This window comes from Mirounga angustirostris, unplaced genomic scaffold, assembly GCF_029215605.1.
Source record: "Mirounga angustirostris isolate CCGP_5_RB_7025 unplaced genomic scaffold, mMirAng1.0.hap1 SCAF_3, whole genome shotgun sequence".
Classification (NCBI taxonomy): Eukaryota; Metazoa; Chordata; class Mammalia; order Carnivora; family Phocidae; genus Mirounga; species Mirounga angustirostris.
In genome coordinates this window covers 145,697,919-145,714,049 of record NW_026991711.1, presented here as the reverse complement: position 1 = coordinate 145,714,049, position 16,131 = coordinate 145,697,919, and the positions used below count along the sequence as shown (strand labels likewise).

The 16,131-nt window shown below is 35.0% G+C and overlaps 1 protein-coding gene across 2 annotated transcripts in view; it reads left to right on the top strand.

Annotated features, from left to right (window-relative positions):
* The window catches only part of NCKAP1 (NCK associated protein 1), a 104,989-nt gene that overhangs the window by 67,218 nt on the left and 21,640 nt on the right, over positions 1–16,131 (top strand). For both annotated transcript variants that reach the window (XM_045868398.3, XM_045868397.3), the window contains 6 exons: positions 1,826–1,945; positions 2,550–2,689; positions 3,576–3,707; positions 6,381–6,599; positions 6,773–6,903; positions 7,186–7,283. In XM_045868398.3, coding sequence (XP_045724354.1) covers positions 1,826–1,945; positions 2,550–2,689; positions 3,576–3,707; positions 6,381–6,599; positions 6,773–6,903; positions 7,186–7,283 — 840 coding nt within the window. The remainder of the gene's footprint in view (positions 1–1,825; positions 1,946–2,549; positions 2,690–3,575; positions 3,708–6,380; positions 6,600–6,772; positions 6,904–7,185; positions 7,284–16,131) is intronic.

Here is a 16,131-nt window from a genome sequence, read left to right as displayed (position 1 = left end):
CTACCACTTCTCATCATTGTCAAAGCCACATCTTTTTTCCTGCATTATCTTTGTAGTCTCCTAAGTAGTCTCTGCTTCTGGCATTGTTCTCCTAAGATCCGTTCTCAGTACTATAGCCCGAGGCTGAGGCAGATCATGGAGAGACTTTAGTTGTTTTGTTTTTCAACCAGTCTCAGCATTTCTGAGCCATTGTAGGGGAGTAGTGATACCAGATTTGTATTTTAAATAAGTCTAGTACATTTGAAGAAATACTAATTTTTGTTCTGTTTTTAGGAATAAGTGATAGCAAGGGATATGTTTCATCTTTCAGGAGTCAGAATTTGGTTAAATAAAACCCTAAATGTTTATAATTTGAAATCTTACCTCAAGTAAAGTGAACCAATATTTAATTATATCTGGCCTGGAGATTCCTTTTGGTTTGGCTTCCTCTTAAAGTTTTCAAGGGCATTTAGAATAAAATACGTTAAAATATCATGATAGATCTAGGAACAGTTACTTTAGGTGTTTAAGTATTTTTATATTCTTGTATATTACATTTATTTTAGCAGCATAGAAATACCATATGTAAACTGTATATTTGTTACGTAATTATGGAAGATCTGGTAAGGTAAACTTTCAAAAATTTATCTCTATAAAGTATTATTAATGTGTAGTGCAAAATTTTATAGCATTATATACTCAACATTCCAGTTACTATTGACAAGAAAAACCTATTAAATTATTATGATAGCCACCAAAACTAAAAAGATACAGAATCCTATAGAGATGGATGGATTTGCGTGAGTGTATGTATACATATACATATCTAATCTCCTAAAAATTAAATATAATGTGTCGTTCCCGCCCACCCCGTTGTGTTCAGAAACATTTGATTTTAGGGAGTTGAATGCCTTGTTAATTTCTTTGTTTTACTGACCTGATTTCTAATAATTTAAATTAAATATTTAAGCTTTTCTGGGGCGCCTGAGTGGCTCAGTCATTAAGTGTCTGCCTTCGACTCAGGTCATGATCCCGGGGTCCTGGGATCGATCCCTGCATCAGGCTCTCTGCTCAGCGGGAAGCCTGCTTCTCCCTCTCACATTCCCCGTTTGTGTTCCCTCTCTCACTGTCTCTCTCTCTGTCAAATAAATAAAATCTTAAAAAAAAAATATTTAAGTTTTTCTGTTTATAAGATCTTTGTATATATATGTATATATAGTATATACGTGTGTGTGTGTGTGTGTGTATGCATACATACATGTCAGTTACGATTAGAAAACATTACTCTAGGGCGCCTGGGTGGCTCAGATGGTTAAGCGTCTGCCTTCGGCTCAGGTCATTAACCCTGGGGTCCTGGGATCGAGTCCCGCATCGGGCTCCCTGCTAGGCAGGGAGCCTGCTTCTCCCTCTGCCTCTGCCTCTCTCTGTCTCTCTCTGACTCTCATGAATAAATAAAACATTAAAAATACATATTAAAAAAAAAAAAAGAAAACATTACTCTAAATGTGTTCTTTCACATCCTCTGATTGGTAGTTTAGTATTTTAAGATCCAGATGTACGACCTTGCGAAAATTGAAAATTAATCGTTTTCATATTGAAATACTGGTACTCTAAGATCCCTCCAATCATACTTTTCTTGTATAATCACCAAATACTTTGTCAGCTGTGTAAATACAGTATGGTAGGTTAGTTCCAAGAGATAAAAGTGATCTAGAACATTCCCTACCCCCACTCCTCCGTGTACAATAGACTTTAAATTTATTTTCCATGTTTATTTAAAAAGTATTTTAATTCGAACTACTTTCTTATAACTTTTATTATTGTTGTTATTATTCTGCTTTGACAGCGACATCATATTGGAGATCGCAGTCTTTCCTTATGTAATATGTTCTTGGATGAAATGGCCAAACAAGCTCGAAATCTCATCACTGATATTTGCACAGAACAGTGTACTCTTAGTGACCAGGTAATAATTCACATATTTCCTTACAGACAGGAAGTTTGTGTATGAAGTCAAGAAAATTAACTGTTAGCCAGGGGTTTTTTTGAATTTTCTGTCTTTTTTGTTAAATTCTTAGTAAATCTCATTACCTCTTCTTATAAAACTCCATTTTTCGGTTTTTAAAAATTTGCCACTGTCTTTAGGATTACTTACTGCTTAAAATCCAACCTGTAGCTTGGCATTCAAATCCCTTCCTCATCGCTCAAACTGTGTACTTCACCCTGCTGCACTTGATGCTTACCACCTAGTAGTTCTCACTAAATTCTGAACTTTTCCTTCTCATTCTTTGCTTGCCTAGTCTGTTTTTACTTATCCTTTAAACTTTTGCTTTGATAATAACTTCCTCTATGAAGTTTTCTTCACACAAGATTTACCTGTTTCTCTTTTCTACCAAGCTGTGTGAGCTCCCCGAGCTAGCTAGGTAAACTGCATCTCACTTTATACCTCTGTTCTTAGTGCTAGATGGCATTTGCTGCATTGTCTGGATTCAGCTAAGGTTTGCTTAAATAGTTAATGTTTTTTCAAAATAATTGGTGTAATGTAAGATTTCATTTCTTTTTACATTTAGTTGCTACCCAAGCATTGTGCCAAAACCATTAGTCAAGCAGTGAATAAGAAGTCAAAAAAACAGACTGGTAAGAAAGGGGAACCTGAAAGGGAAAAACCAGGAGTTGAGAGTATGAGGAAAAACAGGCTGGTAGTGACCAAGTAAGTCATCCATTTTTATTATATCTTTTTGTTACAGGTAGAAGTTTTTCATTTTTTTGTATGGCATTAGTACTGAGGGAATGCTAGTAATTATAAATCCTTCATTTCTTAGTCATTTATTATTATTATTATTATTTTACTTTTGTAAACTTGAATAGTTAGTGCTTATTTCCAAAATACAGATTTTGGATTTTTGAAGAAAATTCGTGTAATAGGTAATATTTGTCTTTATATACTGAATACTGAAGGCTAAGAATCTGTCTAAAAATTTGGAGGGGTACACTATATAAACAATCCATAGTTTTCCATTTATTTAAAATCAGATAGCCTGAGACTTTATTTTGGCATGTGTTATATTAGAACATACATCATTTTTAAAGTGGATATATCAGACTAGATATTACTAAGGATTGTGTGTTTGGAGGGTAGGCATTGGTGGGCAATGTAAACTGTATATTTGTTACGTTGTTTAAAGTAAAACATGAACATTGAACATTGTTTAAAGTAAATTTTCTACTTACTTGCCTTTTTTATGTTGAGCAAGCTGTTTGCTGTTTTGTAGACAACTTTCTTCCTCCAATACAGAAAGTAGAGCAAGATTTGGAAATGATTGTCTTTATGAGCATGTAATAGGCTCTTACTTGTATATTAAATTAGTATAGTCATTATCATCTGAACAGAGAAACAAATGAGTATTACTGTCTTTAGAAAACTGCTCTCATGTTAGTAATATCCTTAAAGATTTTGAACTTGTCAGTTTAGGAAAGAAAAATACCAAATTCTGCAATTATTATCCCCAAATAAGGTCTGATATGTTTATAAAAGTAATTTTGTATTGCTATGATGAAATGAACATTTTATTTACTGTTTATTAATATTTTTTCAGCCTTGATAAATTGCACACTGCACTTTCTGAGTTGTGTTTCTCTATAAATTACGTACCAAACATGGTGGTTTGGGAACATACCTTTACCCCACGAGAATATTTGACTTCTCATCTGGAAATCCGCTTTACTAAGTAAGAAAGAATATAAACTATTTTTGTTGGTTCAGTTAATGAGTTTGTTATGTTCTTCATATCCATATAGTGTTTACTTTTATGAGGAAAAATATTAGTAGAACTGATACAGTATCGAGAATAATGAATGCGGAAGCATAGAGAATAGTGGACTGGCAATTACTTAAATTATCCAGATTCTTGTCCCATACTTGTTATTAACTAGTCGTAACACTGGACAAGCCAGTTAATCTCTGTGAGCCTTAGGTTCCTTATAAGCAAAATGGGAAGATTGGAGCAAATCAGTGTATTTCAGCTGACAGGTGGCAACCAAATAGGGTCATGAAATCAGTGTAGAAGGTTGTAGTCAGCATTTAAAAAAAGAAAGAAGAGGCAGGGAAGGAAAAGAAACAGGGAAGAGTAGGAAAAATCCATGCACTGCATGTAGTGAATATAAATACTGCTTCATGAAACTCTTCACTTACATATATGTATGTATGCCAGATACAAATCTTTTAGTTGGTTACAGTTAAATGTTTGAAAACATCAGAACTAGTGAATTCTTATCTTTTCTGAATTCAAATGTATGCTCTTAAGCCAGTAGAATTCTAGACTCTTGAGGCATTCCTAATTAGAGTGTTATAAGTCTTATATGTGTTTCTTGAAATCATACTACATGTGATATCAGAAACCTTTCAATTTTATAAATGTTGCTTCAACCTTTTTTCTAAAGTTACACACTTATTTATTAAAGAAAATATAGATTGATTTGAGAAGTTTTTCTTGGAACGCCTTAGAACAATTTATAAAACAAAATTTAGCCAAGGATTTTTCAAAGTTTTGTAGTCATTAACAAGTAGTATTTGTACCATATGCTTGACATTGTGTTAAGTACTATAAGTAGTAATGAAATAGTATAAAGTTTAGAGCTACAGTTTGTGAGAAGACTACAACAATTAGAGAACAAAATAGGAGAATATATAAGTGGGCACTAAAATGTGTGTTAAATCATCAGTTGCCTAGTCAGGTGTTAAACAAAGACTGTCTTTTGCTGTCCTTTAGTAAGGCAGGCATCCTGACAGTGAAACCCAGAATAGTATTTAGACCAAAGGGATATTATGCACTCTGGTATTTATTATTCTCAACTCGGTGGGGGTTGTTAAGAGTGGTGGGTGGAAGATAGGGTTCACTTTACAGCTCCCTTGTTTTCCTTCTGTATGTAGTCTGGTCTGTTAATCCATAGAGAAACAGATGTTCTTTTTACAAAACATCTACTTAGTTATCAGGATCAAGGCAAGGCTGTAAACTTGTTTACCTGGGAAAGATTTTTATGCCAAAACAAATAGCTTGTATTAGTTGGTTGATTTTTGCTGATTACTTGAGCACAATCTTAGGATTTTAGGGGTTATATACAAAGATAGCAGTTATTGCCTTGAGTTGGTCTTCTGGGATTATTTCTATTGATGGGATTTGTCATCGTCTTTAAAGATTTATCCTTACAAATACAAGTTTAAGATTTTACAAATCTAAAGCTTAGGGGGTTTTAAAGATGGTAAGATAGGGAAGGCCAATGTAGGAAAAGATCAGGTAGGAAAGTATTTTCAAAATTTGTGTTTCCTCTTAGGCTTAAAGTTTATTGGGATATAAACATAACAGATCTGTATTTTATGTGCTACAAATGATTAAAAAACAATAAAGTTTTTGTTTGTTGCCTTGTTTTGACTGTCATGCATTTTGTTGAGTGGCAGCACTGCCGGGCAGATGTGGCCTCAAACCCTAGATCTGCTACTTCCAGACAGAGTGAACTTTATCATTTACTTGAGTTCTGAGCCTTAGTTTTTTGTTTTTTTAATCTGTGAAATGGTGGTGAAAATAACTACATCGTAGGGTTATTAAATATGAGGATGATCAGTATAAAGCCAAAAAACAAAAAACAAAAAAAACTACCAGCACGTAATAGTGCCAGGTGAATTTGAGCTATGGATTAGATAGTCCATTTTACTTGCTACAGACGGTGTATCCTGTTAAAGGAATTTTTAAAAATTTTTATTTATTTACTTTAAAGATTTTATTTATTTGACAAAGAGAGACGGAACACAAGCAGGGGGAGTGGGAGAGGGAGAAGCTGGCTTCCCACTGAGCAGGAAGCCCGATGCGGGGCTCGACCCCAGGAGCCTGGGATCATGACCTGAGCCGAAGGCAGACGCTTAATGACTGAGCCACCCAGGCGCCCCTTATTTATTTATTTGACAGAGAGGCATAGCGAGAGAGGGAACACAAGCAGGGGGAGTGAGAGAGGGAGAAGCAGGCTTCCCACCAAGCAGGGAGCCTGGTGTGGGACTCCATCCCAGGACCCTGGGACCATGACCTGAGCCGAAGGCATTAGCTTAATGACTGAGCCACCCAGGCGCCCCTAAAGGAATTTTTAAAACCATCTTTATTGTTAAATCATTTTTAATATTGAATTAGAATTTTTTAATCATATTTAATCATATTTCTACTTTATTGTAGCTTTTAGGTGTTCATTCTTTTTTTAAGGTTGTTTCTTTGGAAGATAATGACAGTAACTTCATGGCTTTGTAACAAATTGTATTTTAAAATAATGTTATTGCTTATTTAATATTAGATATCAGTAGGTTGAATGGCCTATTCACATAAATGGCAAAATCAGTTCTTTTATTCCCCACTCCCCAGGTCAATTGTTGGAATGACTATGTATAATCAAGCCACACAGGAAATTGCAAAACCGTCAGAGCTTCTAACAAGTGTAAGAGCATACATGACTGTACTGCAGTCAATAGAAAACTATGTGCAAATTGATATTACGAGAGTATTTAATAATGTTCTTCTTCAACAAACACAACATTTAGACAGTCATGGAGAACCCACCATTACAAGTCTATATACAAATTGGTAAGCACATTTAGAAATTTGGAGTGATAAAAAGTTACTTTGTCATGAACTGCTTAAATTATTTTTTATCAATAAGTGCTCATTTTTGTTATCAGTCAACTTACACAGGAATGTATACCATAGTAAATTTTGACTTAATTTCTCCTTTTTATAAATTTACTTTTTCTCCTTAGGTATTTGGAAACTTTGTTAAGACAAGTCAGCAATGGTCATATAGCTTATTTCCCTGCAATGAAAGCATTTGTGAACTTACCTACAGAAAATGAATTAACATTCAATGCAGAGGAATATTCTGACATATCAGGTGAATAAAACTATGACATGTTTTATAGAGTGAAGAAACCTTGATTCCTTTGGCTTTTGATTGTTATGACTATTTTCTCTCAATTACATTCATTCAATGCATAATCATACATTATATCTTAGACTTACCTGTGCATTTGTGTTACCTTTTTTATTCTGGAGACTTCTCAGGATATTTGCATTAATAATTTGCTTCTATAATGGAACATTCCAATATGTTAATATTCATTTTCTTAAAGTGTTTGCTCTGTCAAAGTATAAAATTCATTACATTTCCTTTCAGAAATGAGGTCATTATCAGAACTCCTAGGCCCATATGGTATGAAGTTCCTAAGTGAGAGCCTTATGTGGCATATTTCATCACAAGTTGCTGAACTTAAGGTAATACAGTCTATATCAGTTTTAGCTTTGAAACACTAATTCCTGAAAAACATTTCAAGAATATGAACAGTAAGCCTAGAATGTTAATTACTTTAATCCAACCTGAAAGTTCTCATATGTAATTATAGAGCTAGCATGGCCTTTCAATAGCATTTTCATTTAGTACTCTTTTACAGATGAAAAAACTGAGAGCGTAGAGAGGTGAAATGACTTGCTAAAGGAGACTAAAACTCAGATTTCTTGACCTTTGGTCATGTTTTTATTCTGTTTACCATGATGCTTTTCTTTGAATGACTGTTCAAAATTCCAGCCAAAGTCATTTATTTGAATTTGTAGTTTGAATGTATTACTTTCCACAGATTATATTACAGACATTATTAGGCTCATTGGGTTTTTTTTTTCCCCCCTAAGTAATCTCTACATGCCCAGTGTGGGGCTCAAACTCATGACCTGGAGATCAGGAGTCACATGCTCTATCAACTGAGCCAGCCATGCACCCCTAAGCTCCTTGTTTTTTATTATTAAGTAATCTTTTAAATTATCTTATGCCCTTTAAGCTGGATAAAAAATATGCCTTTAGTTAGCATTTGGGGCGCCTGGGTGGCTCAGTCGTTAAGCATCTGCCTTCGGCTCAGGTCATGATCCCAGGGTCGTGGGATCAAGCCCCACATCGGGCTCCCTGCTCAGCGGGAAACCTGCTCCTCCCTCTCCCACTCCTCCTGCTTGTGTTCCCTCTGTCACTGTCAAATAAAATCTTAAAAAAAACAAAACAAAACAGAATGCTTAGCATTTTATTAAAGATGTAAAAGGGCTGAAGCAACGGCATTTTAAATGACTTTTTTTTTTAAATCCTTTTAGAAATATCCCAGTGTTAAGGTGATTTATATTAAATGAGTCTGTGTATATAATAGCTATCAAGTTTTTGAAAGAATTTGAATTTGAGCCCCTAAAACTTTCCAACTTTAAGAACAGAATAGATGAGGCATATTTTAAAATGTGCCCTTTTAGGGACACCTAGCTAGCTCAGTTGGTGGAGTGTGAGGCTCTTGATCTCAGGGTTGTAAGCTTGAACCCCACGTTGGGTATAGAGATTATTTAAAAATAAAATCTTAAAAAAAGTTATTAAGAAATGTGAAATTTTTTTGGTGGTTACTTGTGCCTTGCATTTTTAATTTCTCAAGAATATGGTTATAGCACTGATAAGTAGCTTGCATTTTAAATGTAGCACTTAGAGATTTAAATGTGGTAATCTGATTTACTGAAAATTGAGCAAATATGTAGGATAAGTCGATTGCTGCAAGGTGAGAAATACTTTGTTGAATGAATAAAAGTTTAAGAACTCAAGCTTTTTTTTAAAAAAAGTTGTTTATTTTATTTTAGAGAGCGAGTGCATGAGTGGGGAGGGGGGAGAGGGAGAGGGAGAGAATCTCAAGCTGATTCCACACTGTGCAGAGCCCTCTGCGGGGCTCAATCTCATGACCCTAAGATCAAGACAAGCCGAAACCAAGAGTTGGATTCTCAACTGACTGAGCCACCAAGGCACCCCAAGAACTCAAACAGTTAAAGACTGAAATTACCCTGAATTTCAGTCCTCTCATTTAAGAGCTTTGACTTTGGGCAAAGTTTAAACTCACTAAGCTTTTACTTTGAGATAATTATATGAGATAATACATGTCAAACAGTTAGGTACTGAGCGTAGTTCTTAACCCACAATAAGCATTGAGTAAAATGTTACTTGGTATTCATCATGTCCATTATCCTGTTACTGTTCTTTTTCAAAAGAGTGTTCTACAATTCTTGTATAAAAGTCAACTTTTAGATACTGTATAATGTGGGTTTTAAATAACAGACTGTATGCTTTATATAGTTTTAAATGCATAAACATTGCAATGACAGTTTTGGTTCTTTACAAGCAATCACTGCTGTTTATTAGACTCATTCACCTGTGTAAATACATGATGTCTTTTCTATCCTCTTGTTCTTAGGTGACCAATTTCTCATCTTCATTATACTTTCTTGTGTTCTTTTCAGTATGAAAGAAGAATTATGACAAGATATTCTTTTTCTTGCATTCTAGAAAAGAATTTTACTTTTACCAGCTATTTTTTTTTTTAAGATTTATTTATTCATTTGAGAGAGCGAGAATGAGAGAGAGTACATGAGAGGGGGGAGGGTCAGAGGGAGAAGCAGGCTCCTCGCTGAGCAGGGAGCCCGATGCGGGACTCGATCCCGGGACTCCAGGATCATGACCTGAGCCGAAGGCAGTCGCTCAACCAACTGAGCCACCCAGGCGCCCTACCAGCTATTTTTTATTTCAGACTGAATAATAGGTACTTCTAGAATTATTTTTAGTGCTGCTTTGCCATTTAATGTGGTAGATTGAATAGTCATGTAATAAAACAAATTAGCCTATTTAGATATCTGTATCCATATCTATTGAGAGTTTAAAGGCATTTAATGTCCTTAACAGTACTGGAAGGCAAGCCCCTATAAGATCTGGCCTTTCACTTTTCTCACCTCCTTAACTCCTCCAGCCTGGTTGGCCTACTTGTTATCTCAAAATACTCTTCACTGAGCTATTGTCTTAGCTAACCTTCTCATAATATTCATGTATTTTTCAAATGTGTTATCAGAATATCCTTTCTTCACCACACTTTCTAAAAGAGCAAGCATCACTTTTTATTCTTTTTATTCAGCTTTCTGTGTATCTTACTTGTGACCTTTCTTGTCATGTATTTGTTTATGTCACTGTCATTAGAATAAAAACTCAGTTATAAACTCTCTTAAAACTTTGGTACAAAATTAGTGTCCACACATAGAAGGTACTTGCTAAGTATTTGTTGGATGCAGAAGTAAAAATAGGTAGCTTTTTTGACTCTTTACTTTGTCCCAGGACTTTTCTAAGCTCCTCACATAAAACCAGTATTGTCCCTATTTTACAAATTAGGAAAGTAAAACCAAGAAATACTAAGTACTTGTCCAGTTTCACATGCTTAAAAGTGGTGAAACTAAAATTTGAGCCTGTGTAGTCAGTCTTGACCTAGAGCTTATACTAGTACTGTGCTATACTGTTTTTAGAAATGAAAGGGATCTAAGCAGTCATCTAACCCACACTTATCTAATGCAGGAAGATCAGATAGGTTTTCATTATAACATCGAGGTAGAGATTGCCTTTGGCAAGATTACCCTTCACATATTTAAAAACTTTTGTAGTGTATTGCCTTTGTCTTCCCCATGTGAAATATATTCATGTTAGTCTCTCTTTCTTCTCTACAAATTCTTTTGAAATTGTTTGTGTCATCCTTAGATAATAGTGCCTTGAACCGAGAATAAACTTCAGCTAGAGATCTGATTAGTGAAGGTGCACTTACCTATTCTGGATACTATGCTTGCTAGTACAGTTTAAGATTGTGTTAACACTTTTGGTAGCTATACTAATATTGTCATGTCAACTTGTAATCATAAATTTTCTTTCTTTTCACATACTGACGTTGAACCATTGTTCTCCACATCTTAGATGTTGTACATTTTTTTTTCTTTAGACCTAAGTGTTACATTGTTGTTCTTTTAAAAATTTATCTTGTTAGATACTGTCCATTATTTCCAGATCGCTTTTGAGTTCAGATTTTATCATAATCTTTTAGTAATACTTTTAGTAATACTTCATAAACTTAACTCTCTTAGCTCTGTCCTTAAGTATTGTTATCAAGTACATTCTTATTCTTGAAAAGAAATGGGAGGAGCTTATGTCTTAACATTTCTGTCTATATTTTGGAGTGACTATTTTTGTTTCTTGAATGTTACTAAAATTTTAAAGTTTTGATGAGAGTATAAATAATATTGACTTCTTTTTTAATGCTAGTGAATTTTCTGACTCAAGAGTGTTGTTTCTTGGATGGATCCTCTTAAATATTTGATAATATTAAACTTGAGTGAAAAACCTAGACGAAAGAAACTTTTTGTGTTAGATTCATAATAATTGAGATGCATGGGTATGAATTAGCTTGGATTTCTCATTAAATATAATATACTCCAAAACCAAGATGGAGTAGGATACTAAACATTTTTTTCTAAAACTTTTGATTTTAGCATATTTTTTATTTTTTAAGTTTTTATTTAAATTCCATTAGTGAACATATAGTGTAATATTAATTTCAGGTGTACAATTTAATGATTCAACACTTACATACAATACCTGATGCTCATCACAACCAATACACACCTTAATCCCCACCCACCTCCCCTCTGGTCACCATCAGTTCTCTGTAGTTAAGAGTCTGTTCCTTGGTTTGCCTCTCTCTCTTTCTCCCCGTGCTCATTTGTTTTGTTCCTTAAATTCCACATATGAGTGAAATCATGTGGTATTTGTCTTTCTTTGACTTATTTTGCTTAGCCTGATACTCTCTAGCTCCATCCACATCATTGCAAATGTCAAGATTTCATTCTTTTTTGTGACTGAGTAATATTCCGTGTGTGTATGTGTGTGTGTGTGTGTGTGCACAGAACATAATTTCTTTATCCATTCATCAGTTGATGGATATTTGGGCTGTTTCCATAATTTGGCTATTGTAGAAAATGCTGCTATAAACATTGGGGTACATGTATCCCTTTGAATTAGTATTTTTTTATTTTTTGGGTAAATATCTAGTAGTGCAATTACTGTATCATGGAGTAGTTCTATTTTTAACTTTTTTAAGGAACTTCCATACTGATTTCCAGAGTGGCCACCTGCACCAGTTTACATTCCCACAAACAGTGCAAGAGGGTTCCCCTTTCTCCACATACTTGCCAATACCTGTTGTTTCTTGTGTTTTTGGTTTTAACCATTCTGACAGGTGTAAGGTGAGATCATTGTAGTGTTGGTTTGCATTTCCTTGATGATAAGTGATGATGAGCATCTTTTCATGTGTCCGTTGGTTGTCTGTATTTTTTGGAGAAATGTCTGCTCTTTTGCCCATTTTTAATTGTGTTATTTGTTTTTTGGGGTGTTGGTTTCTATAAGTTCTTTATATATTTTATTTTAATTTAATTTTATTTTTTTTAAAGATTTTTATTTATTTATTACACAGCGAGAGAGGGAACACAAGCAGGGGGAGAGGGAGAGGGAGAAGCAGATTCCCTGCTGAGCGGGGAGCCCGATGCGGAGCTCGATCCCAGGACCCTGGGATCATGACCTGAGCTGAAGGCAGACGCTTAACAACTGAGCCACCCAGGCGCCCCTCTAAGTTCTTTATATATTTTAGATACCAACCCTTTATTAGATATGTCATTTGCAGATATCTTCTCCCATTCAGTAGGTTGCCTTTTGGTTTTGTTGATACAAACTATTGATGTAGTCCCAATAGTTTATATTTGCTTTTGTTTCCCTTGCCTCAGGAGACATAACTAGAAAGAAGCTGCTATATCCTATGTCAAAGAGGTGACTGCCTGTGGTCTCCTTTAGGATTTTAATTGTTTCATGTCTCATGTTGAGGTCTTTAATCTATTTTGGATTTATTTTTGTGTATGGTGTAAGAAAGTGGTTCAGTTTCATTCTTTCACATGTTGCTCTCCAGTTTCCCCAACACCATTTGTTGAAGAGATTGTCTTTTTCCCACTGGATATTCTTTCCTGCTTTGTTAAATTAATTGACCATATAGTTGTGGGTTTGTTTTCTGTTCTGTTTTAAGGATTTTTCCATTCTTTTCCATTGATCTGTGTGTCTGTTTCTTTGCCATACCATACTGTTTCGATCACTACAGCTTTGTAATATAACTTGAAGTCTAGAATTGTGATGCCTCCAGCTTTGCTTTTCTTTTTCCAAAATTGCTTTGGCAATTTGGGGTCTTTTGTAGTTCCATATAAATTCTAGGATTGTTTATTCTAGTTCTGTGAAAAATGCTGTTGGTATTTTGACAGGGATTGCATTAAATATGTGGATTGCTTTGGGTAGTATAGACATTTTAACAATATTTGTTCTTCTAATCCATAAACATGGCATGTCTTTCCATTTTTGTGTTGTCTTCAATTTCTTTTTTTTTTTTAAGAATTTTATTTATTTGAGAGAGAGAGAGAGAGCATGAACTGGTGGAGGGAGAGGAACAAGCAGACTCCCTGCTCAGCATGGAGCCCGATGTGGGGCTTGATCCCAGACCCTGAGATCATGACCTAAGCAGAAACCAAGAGTTGGATGCTTGACTGACTGAGCCACTCAGGCGCCCCATCTTCAATTTTTTACCGGTGTTTTATAATTTTCCGAGTATAGATCTTTCACCTCTTTGGTTAGGCTTAGTCCTAGGTATCTTATTATTTTTGGTGCAATTGTAAATGGGATTGTTTTCTTAATTTGTCTTACTGCTGCTTCATAATTCATGTATAGAAATGCAGTGGATTTCTCTACATTGATTTTGTATCCTGTGACCTTACTGAACTCTTTTATCAGTTCTTGTAGTGTTTTAGTGGAGTCTTTAGGGTTTTCTATATATAGTGTCATGCTGTCTGCAAATAGTGAGTTTTATTCTTTCTTACCAGTTTGGATGCCTTTTATTTCTTTTTGTTGTCTGATTGCTGTGGCTAAGACTTCCAGTAGTATGTTGAAAAAAAAGTGGTGAGTGGACTTCCTTATCTTGTACGTGACTTTAGCGGGAAAGCTCTCAGTTTTTCCTCATTGAGTATGATGTTCACTGTGGGCTTTTCATATATGGCCTTTATTATGTTGAGGTGTGTTCCCTCTAAACCTACTTTGTTGAGGGTTTTTATCATGAATGGATGTTGTACTTTGTCAAATGCTTTTCCTGCATCTATTGAAATGATCGTATGGTTTTTATCCTTTCTCTTATTGATATGATGTACCACATAGATTGAGTTGCAAATATTGAACCACCTTTGCATACTGGACATAAATCTCACTTGATCGTGGTGAATGATTTTTTGTGATGTGTTGTTGAATTCTCTTGGCTAGTGTTTTATTGAGGATTTTTGCATCTGTGTTCATCAAAAATATGGGCCTATAGTTCTCTTTTTTTTTTATGGAGTCTTTATCTGGTTTTGGTATCAAGGTAATATTGATAGTTTATGACCATTTTCTTAGAGATCCTTTTTAACAACCCCAAGATGTAATCCACATTTATCTGGATTCAGCTACTTGTGTATTATTAAAAACTGGAGAAGGTGTTATTTATGACTTTGTATTCTTAGCCTCTATGTACAGAGGCATACTTCCATGTGTATTCTTGTATTTTATTACATAAGCAATCTTATCATAATATAATGGTGTTTCATATAGACAAGTTTAATGTATAGTATTCTGTCTCACTGAGATAAATGTCCTAAAGTACTCAGTCTGTCAGTGATGATTCTGATTGTTTTGCATTTTTTAATGTCCTGTAAAGTTTCTTTAGAATGACCTAATTTATGAAATTATAGAAACAAAATAACATATAGGTTTTTGCTTCAAGTATTGGTAGGGTAGGTTTAGACCATCTTTTCTCCTAAGGACAGCTTATAAAGGTGGCAAGATATATAAAGAAAGATTCTTCTTTTAAAGAAGCTAAAAAGGTAGGCCAAAATCAAGAAGAATGTGAGAACTCAGAGACATAAGCCTAGTACTGGAAGCCACTTTTGACCTGAGGATATTTGCTGATCCAGAAGCAACATTTGTAAGAGTAAAGTAGGTTTTATGACCTAGTTGGGTCTGTAGTAAAATCCAAAGCCTGCCTAAAGTGGAGAGTGGGAAATCTGCTTAAATTCCTCTCCATCCTCTTTATACAGATACCCCAAAGGGTTATATCTTCAGGGTAATCGTGAACTGGAAATGATTTGCCCCTCCCCAGGATCTCCAGCTCTTTTGGTGTTGCTCTTTTTGTCCAAAGAACCTATAGTCTTAAACCTGGATTAAGATGGTCCTAGATTAGTACTGCCCCAAAGTGCTTGGCAGAAGCTAACAAATACTCTTTGGAGAAAGGTATCTTCATCATAGGTTTCAAATGATTCCTACAGTCATTTTTCAAAAACAGTAACCTCCACTAGAGAGTGGAAGTCTCTTGGAGATCATTGGAGTGTTGGAGGTAGGAGGTTTAATACATCTGGCTGGCTGCCTTGGGTCATTTTCTGCCCCCTGCCTCCATCCTGCCAACTTTTGCTCCTGATTTTAGAGTTGTCCTTGTTGGCATTACTTCTTAAGATTGCAAGAGGTGTATAACAACCCCCCATACAAACATGTAATAACCTTCTTGTTTTCATCTTCAAGTGTTTCTTTCTTTCTATGCTACTGCCTACAACTTCTGTGCTCTGCCTGGGTCCTAACGCATGCATCAGCTTGCTTTCAATACTGTATCTCCCTTGCTGGAATTTGCTGGTCACACTTCTCACCTCTACTTACTCTTTGCTCCAGTTTCCATCTTCTAGAAGTTTGTTGACATCTCTCATTTGGTCTTGCTTGTTTCCTATATTTTCTTTCTTTTTTTTTTTTTTTTTTGTAGATTTAGTCTTTTTTATTCTTTTCCTTTCACTTTAGTGAATTTCTGGAAGAAGAGGTTTAGACATATGTGTAAAATACTCGACATTTAACCAGCACTTCCATATAGTTTACAAACTTATTTGAGCATAGGAAAAATTTCTGAAGTGGATCAAAAGGTATGGATACCTAATTATTTTCTAATATTGCCAGATATCCCTCTGAAGAGATTGTAACTCACACTCTTCACATTAGAATATGCTGATGCCTCTAATAGCATTTTAGTCTATTTTTTTTTTTTTTTCCCAAGTAGGCTCCACACCCAGCGTAGGGCTTGAACTCAAGACGCTGAGATTAAGAGTCGCATGCTCTACTAACTGAGCTAGCCAGATGCCCCACATTTTAGTCTTTTTT